The sequence below is a fragment of the Nothobranchius furzeri genome, chromosome 7 (assembly GCF_043380555.1).
Source record: "Nothobranchius furzeri strain GRZ-AD chromosome 7, NfurGRZ-RIMD1, whole genome shotgun sequence".
NCBI lineage: Eukaryota > Metazoa > Chordata > Actinopteri > Cyprinodontiformes > Nothobranchiidae > Nothobranchius > Nothobranchius furzeri.
In genome coordinates, this window is record NC_091747.1 from 14801777 (window position 1) to 14824686 (window position 22910).

Consider the following 22910-nt stretch of genomic DNA (forward strand, 5'->3'; position numbering starts at 1 on the left):
CAGACACCAAGTGTTGAGACCATGTCCCAAACTCCTACAGACCAAGAAGTGAGTGAAAAATCCACTTCATTCTTCCAACAGGTCACACATTAATTTTTGTGTTTGGAATCAATTAGATGAGTCAGTTGGGCCTAGTGCATAAATGAAATGCACTTTGATTGTATTAAAACAATCAGTTTGATTGAAAGTTTCCCCACATCAACATTTGCATTAGGAGAAAGAAATTATCTATACCATTTGTTAGTCCAAACTTTCCCTTTAAGCATTTGCTTGATCTTTATTCTGACTAAATTTAATATTTTTGTCTTTTTACACATGTTTTTGTCCATTTAACCTGAAGCTGATCAGTTAATATGATTGGATTTCTGGGGAAATAGATGGCTTTACATCAGTGTTGGGTTTAGAGCTTTTATTGACAACAGCAGGAGAAGCTAGAAGTCAGGAACATGAACTCTACATGTGTTCAGTCGTCATGTCCTCATATGGTTTCAAGCTGTGAAGGAGATGTGTGTTTCAGAATACGTCCTCATATGGTTGGACCAACAACTGTAGTGTGTGTGTTACACTGTTCTCATATTGTTGGGTAGCAGAACTGTACAGTGTTAATAGTTTCTATACAGTCTGATATAAGGAGCTCAGATTCTTCTGTGAATAATATTCACTGAAACAAGTATGATCTGTCGTTAATGAACTAGTCAGGATTCATAGTACAGAATGTTTCTGACATTATATTGTTGTCTTTTGTTGCAGACACCAAGTGTTGAGACCATGTCCCAAACTCCTACAGACCAAGAAGTGAGTGAAAAATCCACTTCATTCTTCCAACAGGTCACACATTAATTTTTGTGTTTGGAATCAAGTGCATGAGTCAGTTGGGCCTAGTGCATAAATGAAATGCACTTTGATTGTTTTAAAACAATCAGTTTGAGTGAAGGTTTCCCCAAATCAACAAAAGCATTAAGAGAAAGAAATTGTCTATACCATTTGTTAGTCCAAACTTTCCCTTTAAGCATTTGCTTGATCTTTATTCTGACTAAATTTAATATTTTTGTCCTTTTACACATGTTTTTGTCCATTTAACCTGAAGCTGATCAGTTAATATGATTGGATTTCTGGGGAAATAGATGGCTTTACATCAATGTTGGGTTTAGAGCTTTTATTGACAACAACAGGAGAAGCTAGAAGTCAGGAACATGAAGTCACTACTGAGTAGTGACATGTGGCCTGACGCTCCTCGGGGCGCGTGTTGCTTGGGCCTCTCTCCTGGAGGCCCTCTGTCAGACCCAGTGTTGACATGTGTCAAGACGCTCCTCGGGGCGCGTCTTGCTTTGGCCTCTCTCCTGGAGGCGCTCAGTCAGACCGAGTGCTGACATGTAGCAAGAAGCTCCTCGGGGTGCGTCATGCTTGGGCTTCTCTCCTGGAGGCCCTCAGTCAGACCCATTATTGACATGTGGCAAGACGCTCCTCTGGGCGCGTATTGCTTGGGCCTCTCTCCTGGATGCCCTCTGTCAGACCCAGTGTTGACATGTGGCAAGACTCTCCTCGGGGCCCTTCTTGCTTGGGCTTCTCTAATGGAGGCCCTCAGTCAGACCCAGTGTTGACATGTGTCAAGACGCTCCTCGGGGCGTGTCTTGCTTGGGCCTCTCTCCTGGAGGCGCTCAGTCAGACCCAGTGTTGACATGTGGCAAGACGCTCCTCAGGGCGCGTCTTGCTTGGGCCTCTCTCCTGGAGGCGCTCAGTCAGACTGAGTAGTGACATGTGGCCTGACGCTCCTCGGGGCGCGTGTTGCTTGGGCCTCTCTCCTGGAGGCGCTCAGTCAGACCAAGTGGTGACATGTGGCAAGACACTCCTCGGGGCGCGTCTTGCTTGGGCCTCTCTCCTGGAGGCCCTCTGTCAGACCCAGTGTTGACATGTGTCAAGACGCTCCTCGGGGCGCGTCTTGCTTGGGCTTCTCTCCTGGAGGCCCTCAGTCAGACCCATTGTTGACATGTGGCAAGACGCTCCTCGGGGCGCGTGTTGCTTAGGCTTCTCTCCTGGAGGCCCTCAGTCAAACCCATTGTTGACATGTGGCAAGACGCTCCTCGGGGCGCGTCTTGCTTGGGCCTCTCTCCTGGAGGCGCTCAGTCAGACCGAGTGCTGACATGTGGAAAGACGCTCCTCGGGGCGCGTCTCGCTTGGGCTTCTCTCCTGGAGGCGCTCAGAAAGACCCAGTGTTGACATGTGACAAGACGCTCCTCGGGGCGCGTCTTGCTTGGGCCTCTCTCCTGGAGAGGCTCAGTCAGACCCAGTGGTGACATGTGGCAAGACACTCCTCGGGGCGCGTCTTGCTTGGGCCTCTCTCCTGGAGGCCCTCTTTCAGACCGAGTGTTGACATGTGGCAAGACTCTCCTCGGGGCGTGTCTTGCTTGGGCTTCTCTCATGGAGGCCCTCAGTCAGATCCTGTGTTGACATGTGTCAAGACGCTCCTGGGGGCGTGTCTTGCTTGGGCCTCTCTCCTGGAGGCGCTCAGTCTGACCCAGTGTTGACATGTGGCAAGACGCTCCTCGGGGCGCGTCTTGCTTGGGCTTCTCTCCTGGAGGCCCTCAGTCAGACCCATTGTTGACATGTGGCAAGACGCTCCTCGGGGCACGTCTTGCTTGGGCCTCTCTCCTGGAGGCGCTCAAACAGACCGAGTAGTGACATGTGGCAAGACGCTCCTCGGGGCGCGTCTTGCTGGGGCTTCTCTCATGGAGGCACTCAGTCAGACCCAGTGTTGACATGTGGCAAGACGCTCCTCGGGGCGCGTCTTGCTTGGACCTCTCTCACTGAGGCGCTCAGTCAGACCGAGTAGTGACATGTGGCAAGACGCTCCTCGGGGCGCGTCTTGCTTGGACCTCTCTCCCTGAGGCGCTCAGTCAGACCCAGTGTTGACATTTGGCAAGACACTCCTCGGGGCGCGTCTTGCTTGGGTCTCTCTCATGGAGGCCCTCTGTCAGACCGATTGCTGACATGTGGCAAGAAGCTCCTCGGGGCGCGTCTTGCTTGGGCTTCTCTCCTGGAGGCTCTCAGTAAGAACCATTGTTGACATGTGGCAAGACGCTCCTCGGGGCGCGTCTTGCTTGGGCCTCTCTCCAGAAGGCCCTCAATCAGACCCAGTGTTGACACGTGGCAAGACGCTCCTCGGGGCGCGTCTTACTTGGGCTTCTCTCCTGGAGGCGCTCAGTCAGACTGAGTAGTGACATGTGGCCTGACGCTCCTCGGGGCGCGTGTTGCTTGGGCCTCTCTCCTGGAGGCGCTCAGTCAGACCAAGTGGTGACATGTGGCAAGACGCTCCTCGGGGCGCGTCTTGCTTGGGCCTCTCTCCTGGAGGCCCTCTGTCAGACCCAGTGTTGACATGTGTCAAGACGCTCCTCGGGGCGCGTCTTGCTTGGGCTTCTCTCCTGGAGGCCCTCAGTCAGACCCATTGTTGACATGTGGCAAGACGCTCCTCGGGGCGCGTCTTGCTTGGGCCTCTCTCCTGGAGGCGCTCAGTCAGACCTAGTGCTGACATGAGGCAAGACGCTCCTCGGGGCGCGTCTTGCTTGGGCTTCTCTCCTGGAGGCGCTCAGAAAGACCCAGTGTTGACATGTGACAAGACGCTCCTCGGGGCGCGTCTTGCTTGGGCCTCTCTCCTGGAGGCGCTCAGTCAGAACCAGAGGTGACATGTGGCAAGACGCTCCTCGGGGCGCGTCTTGCTTGGGCCTCTCTCCTGGAGGCCCTCTGTCAGACCCAGTGTTGACATGTGGCACGACGCTCCTGCGGGCGCATCTTGCTTGGGCCTCTCTCCTGGAGGCCCTCAGTCAGACCCATTGTTGACATGTGGCAAGACGCTCCTAGGGGCGCGTCTTGCTTGGGCCTCTCTCCTGGAGGCGCTCAGTCAGACCGAGTGCTGACATAAGGCAAGACGCTCCTCGGGGCGCGTCTTGCTTGGGCCTCTCTCCTGGAGGCGCTCAGTCAGACCCAGTGCTGACATGTGGCAAGACGCTCCTCGGGGCGCGTCTTGCTGGGGCCTCTCTCCTGGAGGCGCTCAGTCAGACTGAGTAGTGACATGTGGCCTGACGCTCCTCGGGGCGCGGCTTGCTTGGGCCTCTCTCCTGGAGGCGCTCAGTCAGACCCAGTGTTGACATGTGACAAGACGCTCCTCGGGGCGCGTCTTGCTTGGGCTTCTCTCCTGGAGGCCCTCAGTCAGACCCATTGTTGACATGAGGCAAGACGCTCCTCGGGGCGCGTCTTGCTTTGGCCTCTCTCCTGGAGGCGCTCAGTCAGACCGAGTGCTGACATGTGGCAAGACGCTCCTCGGGCCGCGTGTTGCTTGGGCTTCTCTCCTGGAGGCCCTCAGTCAGACCCATTGTTGACATGTGGCAAGACGCTCCTCGGGGCGCGTCTTGCTTGGGCCTCTCTCCTGGAGGCGCTCAGTCAGACCGAGTGCTGACATGAGGAAAGACGCTCCTCGGGGCGCGTCTTGCTTGGGCTTCTCTCCTGGAGGCGCTCAGAAAGACCCAGTGTTGACATGTGACAAGACGCTCCTCGGGGCGCGTCTTGCTTGGGCCTCTCTCCTGGAGGCGCTCAGTCAGACCCAGTGGTGACATGTGGCAAGACACTCCTCGGGGCGCGTCTTGCTTGGGCCTCTCTCCTGGAGGCCCTCTGTCAGACCGAGTGTTGACATGTGGCAAGACTCTCCTCGGGGCGCGTCTTGCTTGGGCTTCTCTCATGGAGGCCCTCAGTCAGACCCAGTGTTGACATGTGTCAAGACGCTCCTCGGGGCGCATCTTGCTTGGGCCTCTCTCCTGGAGGCGCTCAGTCAGACCCAGTGTTGACATGTGACAAGATGCTCCTCGGGGCGCGTCTTGCTTGGGCTTCTCTCCTGGAGGCCCTCAGTCAGACCCATTGTTGACATGTGGCAAGACGCTCCTCGGGGCGCGTTTTGCTTTGGCCTCTCTCCTGGAGGCCCTCAGTCAGACCCATTGTTGACATGTGGCAAGACGCTCCTCGGGGCGCGTCTTGCTTGGGCCTCTCTCCTGGAGAGGCTCAGTCAGACCCAGTGGTGACATGTGGCAAGACACTCCTCGGGGCGCGTCTTGCTTGGGCCTCTCTCCTGGAGGCCCTCTTTCAGACCGAGTGTTGACATGTGGCAAGACTCTCCTCGGGGCGTGTCTTGCTTGGGCTTCTCTCATGGAGGCCCTCAGTCAGATCCTGTGTTGACATGTGTCAAGACGCTCCTCGGGGCGTGTCTTGCTTGGGCCTCTCTCCTGGAGGCGCTCAGTCTGACCCAGTGTTGACATGTGGCAAGACGCTCCTCGGGGCGCGTCTTGCTTGGGCTTCTCTCCTGGAGGCCCTCAGTCAGACCCATTGTTGACATGTGGCAAGACGCTCCTCGGGGCACGTCTTGCTTGGGCCTCTCTCCTGGAGGCGCTCAAACAGACCGAGTAGTGACATGTGGCAAGACGCTCCTCGGGGCGCGTCTTGCTGGGGCTTCTCTCATGGAGGCACTCAGTCAGACCCAGTGTTGACATGTGGCAAGACGCTCCTCGGGGCGCGTCTTGCTTGGACCTCTCTCACTGAGGCGCTCAGTCAGACCGAGTAGTGACATGTGGCAAGACGCTCCTCGGGGCGCGTCTTGCTTGGACCTCTCTCCCTGAGGCGCTCAGTCAGACCCAGTGTTGACATTTGGCAAGACACTCCTCGGGGCGCGTCTTGCTTGGGTCTCTCTCATGGAGTCCCTCTGTCAGACCGATTGCTGACATGTGGCAAGAAGCTCCTCGGGGCGCGTCTTGCTTGGGCTTCTCTCCTGGAGGCTCTCAGTAAGAACCATTGTTGACATGTGGCAAGACGCTCCTCGGGGCGCGTCTTGCTTGGGCCTCTCTCCAGAAGGCCCTCAATCAGACCCAGTGTTGACACGTGGCAAGACGCTCCTCGGGGCGCGTCTTACTTGGGCTTCTCTCCTGGAGGCGCTCAGTCAGACTGAGTAGTGACATGTGGCCTGACGCTCCTCGGGGCGCGTGTTGCTTGGGCCTCTCTCCTGGAGGCGCTCAGTCAGACCAAGTGGTGACATGTGGCAAGACGCTCCTCGGGGCGCGTCTTGCTTGGGCCTCTCTCCTGGAGGCCCTCTGTCAGACCCAGTGTTGACATGTGTCAAGACGCTCCTCGGGGCGCGTCTTGCTTGGGCTTCTCTCCTGGAGGCCCTCAGTCAGACCCATTGTTGACATGTGGCAAGACGCTCCTCGGGGCGCGTCTTGCTTGGGCCTCTCTCCTGGAGGCGCTCAGTCAGACCTAGTGCTGACATGAGGCAAGACGCTCCTCGGGGCGCGTCTTGCTTGGGCTTCTCTCCTGGAGGCGCTCAGAAAGACCCAGTGTTGACATGTGACAAGACGCTCCTCGGGGCGCGTCTTGCTTGGGCCTCTCTCCTGGAGGCGCTCAGTCAGAACCAGAGGTGACATGTGGCAAGACGCTCCTCGGGGCGCGTCTTGCTTGGGCCTCTCTCCTGGAGGCCCTCTGTCAGACCCAGTGTTGACATGTGGCACGACGCTCCTGCGGGCGCATCTTGCTTGGGCCTCTCTCCTGGAGGCCCTCAGTCAGACCCATTGTTGACATGTGGCAAGACGCTCCTAGGGGCGCGTCTTGCTTGGGCCTCTCTCCTGGAGGCGCTCAGTCAGACCGAGTGCTGACATAAGGCAAGACGCTCCTCGGGGCGCGTCTTGCTTGGGCCTCTCTCCTGGAGGCGCTCAGTCAGACCCAGTGCTGACATGTGGCAAGACGCTCCTCGGGGCGCGTCTTGCTGGGGCCTCTCTCCTGGAGGCGCTCAGTCAGACTGAGTAGTGACATGTGGCCTGACGCTCCTCGGGGCGCGGCTTGCTTGGGCCTCTCTCCTGGAGGCGCTCAGTCAGACCCAGTGTTGACATGTGACAAGACGCTCCTCGGGGCGCGTCTTGCTTGGGCTTCTCTCCTGGAGGCCCTCAGTCAGACCCATTGTTGACATGAGGCAAGACGCTCCTCGGGGCGCGTCTTGCTTTGGCCTCTCTCCTGGAGGCGCTCAGTCAGACCGAGTGCTGACATGTGGCAAGACGCTCCTCGGGCCGCGTGTTGCTTGGGCTTCTCTCCTGGAGGCCCTCAGTCAGACCCATTGTTGACATGTGGCAAGACGCTCCTCGGGGCGCGTCTTGCTTGGGCCTCTCTCCTGGAGGCGCTCAGTCAGACCGAGTGCTGACATGAGGAAAGACGCTCCTCGGGGCGCGTCTTGCTTGGGCTTCTCTCCTGGAGGCGCTCAGAAAGACCCAGTGTTGACATGTGACAAGACGCTCCTCGGGGCGCGTCTTGCTTGGGCCTCTCTCCTGGAGGCGCTCAGTCAGACCCAGTGGTGACATGTGGCAAGACACTCCTCGGGGCGCGTCTTGCTTGGGCCTCTCTCCTGGAGGCCCTCTGTCAGACCGAGTGTTGACATGTGGCAAGACTCTCCTCGGGGCGCGTCTTGCTTGGGCTTCTCTCATGGAGGCCCTCAGTCAGACCCAGTGTTGACATGTGTCAAGACGCTCCTCGGGGCGCATCTTGCTTGGGCCTCTCTCCTGGAGGCGCTCAGTCAGACCCAGTGTTGACATGTGACAAGATGCTCCTCGGGGCGCGTCTTGCTTGGGCTTCTCTCCTGGAGGCCCTCAGTCAGACCCATTGTTGACATGTGGCAAGACGCTCCTCGGGGCGCGTTTTGCTTTGGCCTCTCTCCTGGAGGCGCTCAGTCAGACCGAGTGCTGACATGTGGCAAGACGCTCCTCGGGCCGCGTGTTGCTTGGGCTTCTCTCCTGGAGGCCCTCAGTCAGACCCATTGTTGACATGTGGCAAGAGGCTCCTCGGGGCGCGTCTTGCTTGGGCCTCTCTCCTGGAGGCGCTCAGTCAGACCGAGTGCTGACATGAGGAAAGACGCTCCTCAGGTCGCGTCTTGCTTGGGCTTCTCTCCTGGAGGCGCTCAGAAAGACCCAGTGTTGACATGTGACAAGACGCTCCTCGGGGCGCGTCTTGCTTGGGCCTCTCTCCTGGAGGCGCTCTGTCAGACCCAGTGGTGACATGTGGCAAGACACTCCTCGGGGCGCGTCTTGCTTGGGCCTCTCTCCTGGAGGCCCTCTGTCAGACCGAGTGTTGACATGTGGCAAGACTCTCCTCGGGGCGCGTCTTGCTTGGGCTTCTCTCATGGAGGCTCTCAGTCAGACCCAGTGTTGACATGTGTCAAGACGCTCCTCGGGGCGTGTCTTGCTTGGGCCTCTCTCCTGGAGGCGCTCAGTCTGACCCAGTGCTGACATGTGGCAAGACGCTCCTCGGGGCGCGTCTTCCTTGGGCTTCTCTCCTGGAGTCCCTCAGTCAGACCCATTGTTGACATGTGGCAAGACGCTCCTCGGGGCACGTCTTGCTTGGGCCTCTCTCCTGGAGGCGCTCAAACAGACCGAGTAGTGACATGTGGCAAGACGCTCCTCGGGGCGCGTCTTGCTGGGGCTTCTCTCATGGAGGCACTCAGTCAGACCCAGTGTTGACATGTGGCAAGACGCTCCTCGGGGCGCGTCTTGCTTGGACCTTTCTCACTGAGGCGCTCAGTCAGACCGAGTAGTGACATGTGGCAAGAAGCTCCTCGGGGCGCGTCTTGCTTGGACCTCTCTCCCTGAGGCGCTCAGTCAGACCCAGTGTTGACATGTGGCACGACGCTCCTGCGGGCGCATCTTGCTTGGGCCTCTCTCCTGGAGGCCCTCAGTCAGACCCATTGTTGACATGTGGCAAGACGCTCCTAGGGGCGCGTCTTGCTTGGGCCTCTCTCCTGGAGGCGCTCAGTCAGACCGAGTGCTGACATAAGGCAAGACGCTCCTCGGGGCGCGTCTTGCTTGGGCCTCTCTCCTGGAGGCGCTCAGTCAGACCCAGTGCTGACATGTGGCAAGACGCTCCTCGGGGCGCGTCTTGCTGGGGCCTCTCTCCTGGAGGCGCTCAGTCAGACTGAGTAGTGACATGTGGCCTGACGCTCCTCGGGGCGCGGCTTGCTTGGGCCTCTCTCCTGGAGGCGCTCAGTCAGACCCAGTGTTGATATGTGACAAGACGCTCCTCGGGGCGCGTCTTGCTTGGGCTTCTCTCCTGGAGGCCCTCAGTCAGACCCATTGTTGACATGAGGCAAGACGCTCCTCGGGGCGCGTCTTGCTTTGGCCTCTCTCCTGGAGGCGCTCAGTCAGACCGAGTGCTGACATGTGGCAAGACGCTCCTCGGGCCGCGTGTTGCTTGGGCTTCTCTCCTGGAGGCCCTCAGTCAGACCCATTGTTGACATGTGGCAAGACGCTCCTCGGGGCGCGTCTTGCTTGGACCTCTCTCCCTGAGGCGCTCAGTCAGACCCAGTGTTGACATGTGGCACGACGCTCCTCGGGGCACGTCTTGCTTGGGCCTCTCTCCTGGAGGCGCTCAAACAGACCGAGTAGTGACATGTGGCAAGACGCTCAGGTCCAAGCAAGACGCTCCTCGGGGCGCGTCTTGCTTGGACCTCTCTCACTGAGGCGCTCAGTCAGACCGAGTAGTGACATGTGGCAAGACGCTCCTCGGGGCGCGTCTTGCTTGGACCTCTCTCCCTGAGGCGCTCAGTCAGACCCAGTGTTGACATTTGGCAAGACACTCCTCGGGGCGCGTCTTGCTTGGGTCTCTCTCATGGAGGCCCTCTGTCAGACAGATTGCTGACATGTGGCAAGAAGCTCCTCGGGGCGCGTCTTGCTTGGGCTTCTCTCCTGGAGGCTCTCAGTAAGAACCATTGTTGACATGTGGCAAGACGCTCCTCGGGGCGCGTCTTGCTTGGGCCTCTCTCCAGAAGGCCCTCAATCAGACCCAGTGTTGACACGTGGCAAGACGCTCCTCGGGGCGCGTCTTACTTGGGCTTCTCTCCTGGAGGCGCTCAGTCAGACTGAGTAGTGACATGTGGCCTGACGCTCCTCGGGGCGCGTGTTGCTTGGGCCTCTCTCCTGGAGGCGCTCAGTCAGACCAAGTGGTGACATGTGGCAAGACGCTCCTCGGGGCGCGTCTTGCTTGGGCCTCTCTCCTGGAGGCCCTCTGTCAGACCCAGTGTTGACATGTGTCAAGACGCTCCTCGGGGCGCGTCTTGCTTGGGCTTCTCTCCTGGAGGCCCTCAGTCAGACCCATTGTTGACATGTGGCAAGACGCTCCTCGGGGCGCGTCTTGCTTGGGCCTCTCTCCTGGAGGCGCTCAGTCAGACCTAGTGCTGACATGTGGCAAGACGCTCCTCGGGGCGCGTCTTGCTTGGGCTTCTCTCCTGGAGGCGCTCAGAAAGACCCAGTGTTGACATGTGACAAGACGCTCCTCGGGGCGCGTCTTGCTTGGGCCTCTCTCCTGGAGGCGCTCAGTCAGAACCAGAGGTGACATGTGGCAAGACGCTCCTCGGAGCGCGTCTTGCTTGGGCCTCTCTCCTGGAGGCCCTCTGTCAGACCCAGTGTTGACATGTGGCACGACGCTCCTGCGGGCGCATCTTGCTTGGGCCTCTCTCCTGGAGGCCCTCAGTCAGACCCATTGTTGACATGTGGCAAGACGCTCCTAGGGGCGCGTCTTGCTTGGGCCTCTCTCCTGGAGGCGCTCAGTCAGACCGAGTGCTGACATAAGGCAAGACGCTCCTCGGGGCGCGTCTTGCTTGGGCCTCTCTCCTGGAGGCGCTCAAACAGACCGAGTAGTGACATGTGGCAAGACGCTCCTCGGGGCGCGTCTTGCTGGGGCTTCTCTCATGGAGGCACTCAGTCAGACCCAGTGTTGACATGTGGCAAGACGCTCCTCGGGGCGCGTTCTTGCTTGGACCGCTCTCACTGAGGCGCTCAGTCAGACCGAGTAGTGACATGTGGCAAGACGCTCCTCGGGGCGCGTCTTGCTTGGACCTCTCTCCCTGAGGCGCTCAGTCAGACCCAGTGTTGGCATTTGGCAAACGCTCCTCGGGGCGCGTCTTACTTGGGCCTCTCTCCTGGAGGCGCTCAGTCAGACCGAGTAGTGACATGTGGCAAGACGTTCCTCAGGGCGCGTCTTGCTTGGACCTCCCTCCTGGAGGCGCTCAGTCAGACCGAGTAGTGACATGTGGCAAGAAGCTCCTCGGGGCGCGTCTTGCTTGGGCCTCTCTCCTGGAGGCGCTCAGTCAGACACAGTGTTGACATGTGGCAAGACACTCCTCGGGGCGCGTCTTGCTTGGGCCTCTCTCATGGAGGCCCTCTGTCAGACCCAGTGTTGACATGTGTCAAGACGCTCCTCGGGGCGCGTCTTGCTTTGGCCTCTCTCCTGGAGGCGCTCAGTCAGACCGAGTGCTGACATGTAGCAAGAAGCTCCTCGGGGTGCGTCATGCTTGGGCTTCTCTCCTGGAGGCCCTCAGTCAGACCCATTATTGACATGTGGCAAGACGCTCCTCTGGGCGCGTATTGCTTGGGCCTCTCTCCTGGATGCCCTCTGTCAGACCCAGTGTTGACATGTGGCAAGACTCTCCTCGGGGCCCTTCTTGCTTGGGCTTCTCTAATGGAGGCCCTCAGTCAGACCCAGTGTTGACATGTGTCAAGACGCTCCTCGGGGCGTGTCTTGCTTGGGCCTCTCTCCTGGAGGCGCTCAGTCAGACCCAGTGTTGACATGTGGCAAGACGCTCCTCAGGGCGCGTCTTGCTTGGGCCTCTCTCCTGGAGGCGCTCAGTCAGACTGAGTAGTGACATGTGGCCTGACGCTCCTCGGGGCGCGTGTTGCTTGGGCCTCTCTCCTGGAGGCGCTCAGTCAGACCAAGTGGTGACATGTGGAAAGACACTCCTCGGGGCGCGTCTTGCTTGGGCCTCTCTCCTGGAGGCCCTCTGTCAGACCCAGTGTTGACATGTGTCAAGACGCTCCTCGGGGCGCGTCTTGCTTGGGCTTCTCTCCTGGAGGCCCTCAGTCAGACCCATTGTTGACATGTGGCAAGACGCTCCTCGGGGCGCGTGTTGCTTAGGCTTCTCTCCTGGAGGCCCTCAGTCAAACCCATTGTTGACATGTGGCAAGACGCTCCTCGGGGCGCGTCTTGCTTGGGCCTCTCTCCTGGAGGCGCTCAGTCAGACCGAGTGCTGACATGTGGAAAGACGCTCCTCGGGGCGCGTCTCGCTTGGGCTTCTCTCCTGGAGGCGCTCAGAAAGACCCAGTGTTGACATGTGACAAGACGCTCCTCGGGGCGCGTCTTGCTTGGGCCTCTCTCCTGGAGAGGCTCAGTCAGACCCAGTGGTGACATGTGGCAAGACACTCCTCGGGGCGCGTCTTGCTTGGGCCTCTCTCCTGGAGGCGCTCAGTCTGACCCAGTGTTGACATGTGGCAAGACGCTCCTCGGGGCGCGTCTTGCTTGGGCTTCTCTCCTGGAGGCCCTCAGTCAGACCCATTGTTGACATGTGGCAAGACGCTCCTCGGGGCACGTCTTGCTTGGGCCTCTCTCCTGGAGGCGCTCAAACAGACCGAGTAGTGACATGTGGCAAGACGCTCCTCGGGGCGCGTCTTGCTGGGGCTTCTCTCATGGAGGCACTCAGTCAGACCCAGTGTTGACATGTGGCAAGACGCTCCTCGGGGCGCGTCTTGCTTGGACCTCTCTCACTGAGGCGCTCAGTCAGACCGAGTAGTGACATGTGGCAAGACGCTCCTCGGGGCGCGTCTTGCTTGGACCTCTCTCCCTGAGGCGCTCAGTCAGACCCAGTGTTGACATTTGGCAAGACACTCCTCGGGGCGCGTCTTGCTTGGGTCTCTCTCATGGAGGCCCTCTGTCAGACCGATTGCTGACATGTGGCAAGAAGCTCCTCGGGGCGCGTCTTGCTTGGGCTTCTCTCCTGGAGGCTCTCAGTAAGAACCATTGTTGACATGTGGCAAGACGCTCCTCGGGGCGCGTCTTGCTTGGGCCTCTCTCCAGAAGGCCCTCAATCAGACCCAGTGTTGACACGTGGCAAGACGCTCCTCGGGGCGCGTCTTACTTGGGCTTCTCTCCTGGAGGCGCTCAGTCAGACTGAGTAGTGACATGTGGCCTGACGCTCCTCGGGGCGCGTGTTGCTTGGGCCTCTCTCCTGGAGGCGCTCAGTCAGACCAAGTGGTGACATGTGGCAAGACGCTCCTCGGGGCGCGTCTTGCTTGGGCCTCTCTCCTGGAGGCCCTCTGTCAGACCCAGTGTTGACATGTGTCAAGACGCTCCTCGGGGCGCGTCTTGCTTGGGCTTCTCTCCTGGAGGCCCTCAGTCAGACCCATTGTTGACATGTGGCAAGACGCTCCTCGGGGCGCGTCTTGCTTGGGCCTCTCTCCTGGAGGCGCTCAGTCAGACCTAGTGCTGACATGTGGCAAGACGCTCCTCGGGGCGCGTCTTGCTTGGGCTTCTCTCCTGGAGGCGCTCAGAAAGACCCAGTGTTGACATGTGACAAGACGCTCCTCGGGGCGCGTCTTGCTTGGGCCTCTCTCCTGGAGGCGCTCAGTCAGAACCAGAGGTGACATGTGGCAAGACGCTCCTCGGAGCGCGTCTTGCTTGGGCCTCTCTCCTGGAGGCCCTCTGTCAGACCCAGTGTTGACATGTGGCACGACGCTCCTGCGGGCGCATCTTGCTTGGGCCTCTCTCCTGGAGGCCCTCAGTCAGACCCATTGTTGACATGTGGCAAGACGCTCCTAGGGGCGCGTCTTGCTTGGGCCTCTCTCCTGGAGGCGCTCAGTCAGACCGAGTGCTGACATAAGGCAAGACGCTCCTCGGGGCGCGTCTTGCTTGGGCCTCTCTCCTGGAGGCGCTCAGTCAGACCCAGTGCTGACATGTGGCAAGACGCTCCTCGGGGCGCGTCTTGCTGGGGCCTCTCTCCTGGAGGCGCTCAGTCAGACTGAGTAGTGACATGTGGCCTGACGCTCCTCGGGGCGCGGCTTGCTTGGGCCTCTCTCCTGGAGGCGCTCAGTCAGACCCAGTGTTGACATGTGACAAGACGCTCCTCGGGGCGCGTCTTGCTTGGGCCTCTCTCCTGGAGGCGCTCAGTCAGACCGAGTGCTGACATGAGGAAAGACGCTCCTCGGGGCGCGTCTTGCTTGGGCTTCTCTCCTGGAGGCGCTCAGAAAGACCCAGTGTTGACATGTGACAAGACGCTCCTCGGGGAGCGTCTTGCTTGGGCCTCTCTCCTGGAGGCGCTCAGTCAGACCCAGTGGTGACATGTGGCAAGACGCTCCTCGGGGCGCGTCTTGCTTGGGCTTCTCTCCTGGAGGCCCTCAGTCAGACCCATTGTTGACATGTGGCAAGACGCTCCTCGGGGCACGTCTTGCTTGGGCCTCTCTCCTGGAGGCGCTCAAACAGACCGAGTAGTGACATGTGGCAAGACGCTCCTCGGGGCGCGTCTTGCTGGGGCTTCTCTCATGGAGGCACTCAGTCAGACCCAGTGTTGACATGTGGCAAGACGCTCCTCGGGGCGCGTCTTGCTTGGACCTCTCTCACTGAGGCGCTCAGTCAGACCGAGTAGTGACATGTGGCAAGACGCTCCTCGGGGCGCGTCTTGCTTGGACCTCTCTCCCTGAGGCGCTCAGTCAGACCCAGTGTTGACATTTGGCAAGACACTCCTCGGGGCGCGTCTTGCTTGGGTCTCTCTCATGGAGGCCCTCTGTCAGACCGATTGCTGACATGTGGCAAGAAGCTCCTCGGGGCGCGTCTTGCTTGGGCTTCTCTCCTGGAGGCTCTCAGTAAGAACCATTGTTGACATGTGGCAAGACGCTCCTCGGGGCGCGTCTTGCTTGGGCCTCTCTCCAGAAGGCCCTCAATCAGACCCAGTGTTGACACGTGGCAAGACGCTCCTCGGGGCGCGTCTTACTTGGGCTTCTCTCCTGGAGGCGCTCAGTCAGACTGAGTAGTGACATGTGGCCTGACGCTCCTCGGGGCGCGTGTTGCTTGGGCCTCTCTCCTGGAGGCGCTCAGTCAGACCAAGTGGTGACATGTGGCAAGACGCTCCTCGGGGCGCGTCTTGCTTGGGCCTCTCTCCTGGAGGCCCTCTGTCAGACCCAGTGTTGACATGTGTCAAGACGCTCCTCGGGGCGCGTCTTGCTTGGGCTTCTCTCCTGGAGGCCCTCAGTCAGACCCATTGTTGACATGTGGCAAGACGCTCCTCGGGGCGCGTCTTGCTTGGGCCTCTCTCCTGGAGGCGCTCAGTCAGACCTAGTGCTGACATGTGGCAAGACGCTCCTCGGGGCGCGTCTTGCTTGGGCTTCTCTCCTGGAGGCGCTCAGAAAGACCCAGTGTTGACATGTGACAAGACGCTCCTCGGGGCGCGTCTTGCTTGGGCCTCTCTCCTGGAGGCGCTCAGTCAGAACCAGAGGTGACATGTGGCAAGACGCTCCTCGGAGCGCGTCTTGCTTGGGCCTCTCTCCTGGAGGCCCTCTGTCAGACCCAGTGTTGACATGTGGCACGACGCTCCTGCGGGCGCATCTTGCTTGGGCCTCTCTCCTGGAGGCCCTCAGTCAGACCCATTGTTGACATGTGGCAAGACGCTCCTAGGGGCGCGTCTTGCTTGGGCCTCTCTCCTGGAGGCGCTCAGTCAGACCGAGTGCTGACATAAGGCAAGACGCTCCTCGGGGCGCGTCTTGCTTGGGCCTCTCTCCTGGAGGCGCTCAGTCAGACCCAGTGCTGACATGTGGCAAGACGCTCCTCGGGGCGCGTCTTGCTGGGGCCTCTCTCCTGGAGGCGCTCAGTCAGACTGAGTAGTGACATGTGGCCTGACGCTCCTCGGGGCGCGGCTTGCTTGGGCCTCTCTCCTGGAGGCGCTCAGTCAGACCCAGTGTTGACATGTGACAAGACGCTCCTCGGGGCGCGTCTTGCTTGGGCTTCTCTCCTGGAGGCCCTCAGTCAGACCCATTGTTGACATGTGGCAAGACGCTCCTCGGGGCGCGTCTTGCTTGGGCCTCTCTCCTGGAGGCGCTCAGTCAGACCGAGTGCTGACATGAGGAAAGACGCTCCTCGGGGCGCGTCTTGCTTGGGCTTCTCTCCTGGAGGCGCTCAGAAAGACCCAGTGTTGACATGTGACAAGACGCTCCTCGGGGAGCGTCTTGCTTGGGCCTCTCTCCTGGAGGCGCTCAGTCAGACCCAGTGGTGACATGTGGCAAGACACTCCTCGGGGCGCGTCTTGCTTGGGCCTCTCTCCTGGAGGCCCTCAGTCAGACCCATTGTTGACATGTGGCAAGACGCTCCTCGGGGCGCGTCTTGCTTTGGCCTCTCTCCTGGAGGCGCTCAGTCAGACCGAGTGCTGACATGTGGCAAGACGCTCCTCGGGCCGCGTGTTGCTTGGGCTTCTCTCCTGGAGGCCCTCAGTCAGACCCATTGTTGACATGTTGCAAGACGCTCCTCGGGGCGCGTCTTGCTTGGGCCTCTCTCCTGGAGGCCCTCTGTCAGACCGAGTGTTGACATGTGGCAAGACTCTCCTCGGGGCGCGTCTTGCTTGGGCTTCTCTCATGGAGGCCCTCAGTCAGACCCAGTGTTGACATGTGTCAAGACACTCCTCGGGGCGTGTCTTGCTTGGGCCTCTCTCCTGGAGGCGCTCAGTCTGACCCAGTGCTGACATGTGGCAAGACGCTCCTCGGGGCGCGTCTTGCTTGGGCTTCTCTCCTGGAGGCCCTCAGTCAGACCCATTGTTGACATGTGGCAAGACGCTCCTCGGGGCACGTCTTGCTTGGGCCTCTCTCCTGGAGGCGCTCAAACAGACCGAGTAGTGACATGTGGCAAGACGCTCCTCGGGGCGCGTCTTGCTGGGGCTTCTCTCATGGAGGCACTCAGTCAGACCCAGTGTTGACATGTGGCAAGACGCTCCTCGGGGCGCGTCTTGCTTGGACCTTTCTCACTGAGGCGCTCAGTCAGACCGAGTAGTGACATGTGGCAAGAAGCTCCTCGGGGCGCGTCTTGCTTGGACCTCTCTCCCTGAGGCGCTCAGTCAGACCCAGTGTTGACATCAAGCCCCCACAATGCCGCTCAGAAAATGGTCCCAACCCGGAAGTAAGAAAAATTGCAGTTCCACCCTCATCCGCTGGGGGCTGGTACCAGAAGCGAGCAAATCCTCATTGACTCCCATGTTAAAAATGCCATTTTCACAGCAGAAATAAACATGTTTACAGCCTGGTTCAAAAAATGTTTGTTTGTCTAAATTATCTAGTTTATACTCATGACAACTCTGAGGGGGGTGAATTTTTTTCTCACTCTTCTGTTTAAGTGTATTGAAAGCCTAAAATTCTGTATAATTAATGAGCATCCGACACACGTGACCGCCGCCTCAGACCCACGTGACCACAGAGCTAGCTCCGTGGAAAGGCCTCAGTACAGCCTCGGTCTCTCCTGGAAACTGTGTCGGGATTTTGAGTCTCTGTGCTTGTGAATTCTGTTTTGGATAATATTGGTGCAATTGTTGGACAAAATGACTTGCTGTGGTATTAATTGCACTAATAGAGCGTCCAAGGAGTCTCCACTTCATTTTTTTCGGTAAGTTAAAATCTATATTTGTATTTTATGTCACTGCTGCCTTTAAACTAGCTGAGTTTACCGAAGTAGCTAGCTAACTATCAGTTTAACATGCAGCATGTACTGTTTAACCATGAAATTTAAATGTAAAATACGGTAAAATAATTAATAGGGCATATTTAAATGGGTAATAGGGTAAAACCCAGTGCATTTAAGATAAAAATGGGTTTAAATATGACGGGGCGCGCCGCTTGGGGGGACACTTCTGTGCTCTATTCTTTCATCCGGTAATCCCCAGCGGTCAGGCCGGGCAGGCTGATCGATGCGGCGCCTCGCTGCTGCGGGCTGACCGCTCGTGGAACTCGGAGACAGATCTGACCGGAGAAATACTGCAGCTCGTTGAGAAGTCTATAGGGCATACAGCGTTTCCCTTAAATCCCACTGCCACGCCGACAAGATCCCAAGTTTCTTTGTTTTTGTTGGCGCTGTTTACCGAAGAAGCAGCGGGAATACCAGCAAGTTTCATCAGACTCATAAATTTAGTTTTTGCAGGGGACCCCCTGTATTTTACTGCTCCCTCCTGCAGTCTTCCCCTATTAAAATTTAAAATGTGTAACTTCATGTATTGTGATGAATGACTAATATTCATGTTAACTAAAACGTTAGGTATTTAGGGGGAAAAAACAAAATAATAAACATTATACAGATGTCAAATAAATCAAACTGTAATTAAACTATATATTTTCAAAGTCTTGATTCTGGATAAAATCCAACAACATATGCTTTATAAATAAACACTACGCATGGCTTTTACACACACACACACACACACGTTACATTGTGATTTCTTAGTAAATATTCTATTTGGCGAGAGATAAACTTTATTGTATTTATCCTAGTGAATCTATAATTAAACGGGTAAACTAGTAGTAGCACATCCAACATCAAAGAAAGTAAAATGTTATTATCAGGAGAGGGAGAATGATTAAGTGGTTAGCAGCAGTGTGCTAGACGATGGCCCCCTCCATGAGGCCACCACAGCTCAGCAGAACATCGTTGTAGCTTCTTCTGGGGAGAAAAACACTTACAGAAAAAATAAAGTTAACAGCTGAAATAGCAGGAAATAATACAGTTAAAGAGCAGATTGTAGAAGAAAGAAACCCCTAGGTTAAACTGGTCTGTCTACTGCATAATGCTGAACTCTAACATGTGTCCTCAGGGAAGGACCTGATTGGTGTCCAGAACCTGCTGAAGAAGCACCAGGCTCTGCAGGCTGAGATCACAGGTCATGAACCTCGCATCAAGGCTGTCACCCAGAAAGGAGAGACCATAATGGAGGAAGGTAGAGCAGGTCTGGTCCTGACATGTTTCTGAGGTGTCTGCAGGTTCTGGCTCACTTTGTTTGGGTCCAGGTCACTTCGCTGGTTCAGAACCTTCGGCCCGTCAGAACATTCTTATCCTCCACGTTCTAACACCAGACCTGTTAACCCAACAACAACAAGTGGCTCCAACTGACGATGAGACCGGGAAGGAGCTGGTTCTGGCTCTGTACGACTACCAGGAGAAGAGTCCTGGAGAGGTCACCATGAAGAAGGGCGACATCCTCACGCTGCTCAACAGCACCAACAAGGTTCGTATGCCCTTCACAGCCGAGGAACGACCTCCAGCTCAGAGCGAACATCTCCACACCTGCTTTGTGTTTGTGTGACTTTAGGTTGTTTTACTTGAACTCGCGTCTTTAGCTGAATGAGGATGGAGAGACGGGTCGGACCTGGAGCAGGTCGAGGTCTTGCAGAAGAAGTTTGACGACTTCCAGAAGGTCGGACTTTTCCTCCTCTCCGTCTTCCAGCAGCAGCTGTCAGATCAGCTCAGGTGATAATCAGCAGGTGCTTTTGTCCTGCAGGACCTGAAGGCCAACGAGTCCCGCCTGAGGGACATCAACAAGGTGGCATCTGAACTGGAGTCAGAAGGTCTGATGGCTGAGGAGGCTCCTATGGTTCAGGCTCAGGTGAGCGTCACCTGTCTGCAGCAGCTGGTCCCTCTCACTTCCTGGTTTGTTAACTCTGCTCGTCTCTGTTTGTAGCAACAAGAACATCTGGGTTCTGCTCCTGGAAAGGTGCGTGTTGTCCTCCGCCTCCACCAGAACCAGACGTGGTGTTTTTGTTACCACTCATTTGTTTGTTTACAGGATGAAGCCGTCTCTAACCCCGGCTTTCCACAGGAGTCGTCAGCAGCACGTTACTGCAGCAGCACGTCATAGCTGCTGATAGGAACCGCTGTGGTCAACAGAACCTTTTCCACCGGAGCCGTCAGCAGCGCGAGTCGGCCACGTCTCAGGAGCAGCATGTCGCGGCCCTTACGCGCCGGTTCTATTTTCTACGCGCGACGCCTCTGAAACGGGTCAAGTTCGACATTTTTGGGGAAGGAAAGACAGGAAATCGGACGCGGAAATTGAGAGAAGCTACCGAGATTTTCAGAATAAAGAACGTACTGCCTTCCGGTTGCTTTACTTTTAAAAAAGGTTACTAACTGAGCGGCCCCGTGAGAAGTTATCACCTAGCTAGCGGTCTCCTTTGTTTTTCAGGTCCGTATTGGCGATTATAAAACGGACAGAACATAAAACACAAACCATGTTGTAATTTTCTCCTGCTTGTTGTTGTGTTTACTGACGAAGTCACTCGAGTGACTTCGTGCTCGGTCGGTGACAGCTGCTCCCCTGCTGCTTCGCGTCTCGTGGGAAGGGCCAAGCAGCAGTTTACGCGAGCAAGACGTGCTGCTGCAGTAACGTGCTGCTGACGGCTCCCGTGGAAACCCGGGGTAACACGGCGTCACCCTAGAAGGTGAGTTCATTCAGCTGATCAGAGGTCACCTCTGATGGCCGTAGTCACGGCCGACCGTGCTGAAATCACACAGGAATTCAGGTGACCCGGCAGGCACCAGGTGCTGGTGAAAGTGGGGACATGTCAGCTGGTTGCCATGGCTACAGTTATCTTTATGCATCTGTATGACTGCTGACTGGTGTGTGTTTCCTGTGACCTTTGACCTCAGACCGTACGGTTGGGCGTTCAGACGACGGCTAACTTTAATTCCATCAAGGTAAGAGGAAGCTCTTCCCTTCCTGTCTGAGCGATCCGTCTCCAGGTTTCCTCGTCCGGCGTCCAGCCCACTGGCGTCCACCTCCATCTCACTGGGTTTGGTTTCTCTCCAGGAGCTGAACAACCGCTGGCGCTCGCTGCAACATGCTGGGCAGCGCCCATGAGGTGTAGCGCTTCCACAGGTACCCCGCACACTTATGCGCCGCTTACGGGTCAGTAGTTTGGACCCACACTCAGACGGAGTTCTGATGTCTTCTCAGAGACGCTGATGAGACCAAAGAGTGGATCGAGGAGAAGAACCAGGCCCTGAACACAGACAACTACGGCCACCACCTGGCCAGCGTTCAGGCTCTGCAGCGTGAACATGAAGGCTTTGAGCGTGACCTGGCAGCTCTGGGTGATAAGGTCCGCTTTCCTGATCGGTACCAGGACCCGAGTTGTCTCTGGAGACACGTTCTTCATGGTTCTGGTGACTCCACCCCAGCCGTTCCTGATCAGCAATCAGCGGGGTGCTTTCCTATTTAAGGTGGATGGAGGACAAAATTTGACGCCAGAAGATTGCCTCAGTTTTGGTAGTAACCAGCCACTCGTGTTACCTCTAGTGTTCCTAGGATTAATGTTATTTCGTAGTGTTTTTGCTCTTATATTGGATTTACCATTCTTCAGGATTCCTGTCGACCTCATTGGATACTGACCTCTACTCCAGGATTTGGATATTCAACACACGGACCTTATCACCACCCTCCATAACCCACCTCTCATCTCACCCGTTGCCCCATCCACCAGGACGCCCCGCTTCTCTCCACCTCTGCTCCCTCTCCTGCGCTTCCCCCGGCTCTCTACCTCTCCCTCCTCCAGCCAACACATACACCCACCACAGTAAGTCTGCTGAACACCTCTGCCTGCCTACAATGGATTTTGAAACCAGAACCTAAGCTCACCTGTGTTCTCCCTCCTCCAGATGCTGAGCTGTTGTTGCAGTTCCAACCACAGACTTATCTGTGCACCTTAAGTTCCTCCTTATAAATAAATCATTTTTTCCATCAGTTTTTGGTCAGTGTTGTATTCTGCATGTCTTGGGTTAAGTACCTTCCTCCAAACATGACACTCCTCTTCAAAGAGCAAATCTGTTCAGCACATTCTGACAGACCGACCACCATTCTTCTGTCATGATGCTGTACAGGACATTTTTAGAGTTTTTCTTTTTAAAGATAAATAGGATTACATTTAAATAGCAATACTTTCACATTATCATTTTCCCACACTTCTGTATAACTGTATTTAGTTGTTTTTCAATAAAGAATGACAAACTATTTAAGTTTGGATTTGTTGCACACAAATATATATCTGTAAAAAATATCTACAAAGCTAATGTATACATAACAAGTATGATTGGGTTTTGCAATACGGCACTATTTTAGTAAGAGTTTTAAACCAAGTAAAGTTAGTAAAGAACACATTTCTATTGTCTGCTAAGAAACTGTTGGGATTTAAAATGGGCCTGTTGTACAAATAACTTGTAAATGATTATTCCTCACTTTTGTCTTAACCAAAGAAATTCCAGTAATTGAGCAAAAACATTTATTTTTAACACTACATTTTATAAAACAGGGCGCAAAGTGTCGGCACATGTATGTATGTCGATGGTCCACCCCAACCGAACCAGGAGACACAGACGTCAGGGAGGCCAAGGTTGTCTCTGCAGCTCTCTGGGCACCACGCCTCACTCAGCTGTCTCCAATGATCCAAATGGCTATGGAGAAAAAATAACAGGTTTGTCATAATTGTTTAAAGTACAAAACCATACATGAAGTGGTGAGACAGGTATGTGAAACTTACACTTGCTGATGTTGGAGACACACAGGCTGCCATGGTGACATTTAAACAGATCTAACAAAAAAATAAAAATGAAAATTAAAAACTCCCAGACCTCATGTCATATTTACTAATCAGCTATGGCTGATTTATTGTTTGGATCACAGTGAGTTACACTAATTCTAATATATTTTTATTTCTATTATACATACATACTTTTTAACTGTTATTTTCACGACTGTTATCAGGCTCTCTTGTTCTGGTTCTGATGATAATTCCGTGTCTTCCAGCAAGTTATCTTGTGCTTACTTCATCTGTAGAATGTCTCTTTACTTTTGGTAAATTGTACTGAGTCCAGAATAAAGACTAGTTGGCTGTACAAGATACAAACAAGTATAACATTTTGGAAATATATGAAATGTATTTACGCTGCTAATTTAGCTCGAATACTAATAACTGCCATATTTTCCGGACTATAACTCGCACTTTTTTACATTTTCTGGCAGGTCCTGCTACTTATACTCCGGAGCGACTTATATAACAAAATATGTA

The 22910-nt window shown here is 55.9% G+C and overlaps 1 protein-coding gene across 4 annotated transcripts; it reads left to right on the plus strand.

Annotated features, from left to right (window-relative positions):
* Positions 1–17312: 17312 nt before the first annotated feature.
* LOC139070644 (spectrin alpha chain, non-erythrocytic 1-like) lies at positions 17313–19804 on the plus strand. 4 transcript variants are annotated; one of them, XM_070553294.1, is made up of 7 exons: positions 17313–17469; positions 18668–18790; positions 18861–19078; positions 19163–19267; positions 19352–19456; positions 19532–19564; positions 19637–19804. In XM_070553294.1, the coding sequence occupies exons 2-4, from the start codon at positions 18781–18783 to the stop codon at positions 19196–19198; spliced, it is 264 nt and encodes an 87-aa protein (XP_070409395.1). In that variant the 5' UTR covers positions 17313–17469; positions 18668–18780; the 3' UTR covers positions 19199–19267; positions 19352–19456; positions 19532–19564; positions 19637–19804. The 4 variants fall into 4 exon arrangements, with proteins under 4 accessions (XP_070409395.1, XP_070409393.1, XP_070409394.1 ...); XM_070553292.1 differs by having other exon boundaries at positions 19191–19267; XM_070553293.1 differs by having other exon boundaries at positions 19532–19667.
* The last annotated feature ends 3106 nt before the right edge of the window (positions 19805–22910 follow it).

Coding starts and splice junctions, on each gene's coding strand:
- LOC139070644 (XM_070553292.1), top strand. Junction 19,079..19,190: donor TGCTCAACAGCACCAACAAG/GTTCGTATGCCC, acceptor TCGCGTCTTTAG/CTGAATGAGGATGGAGAGAC.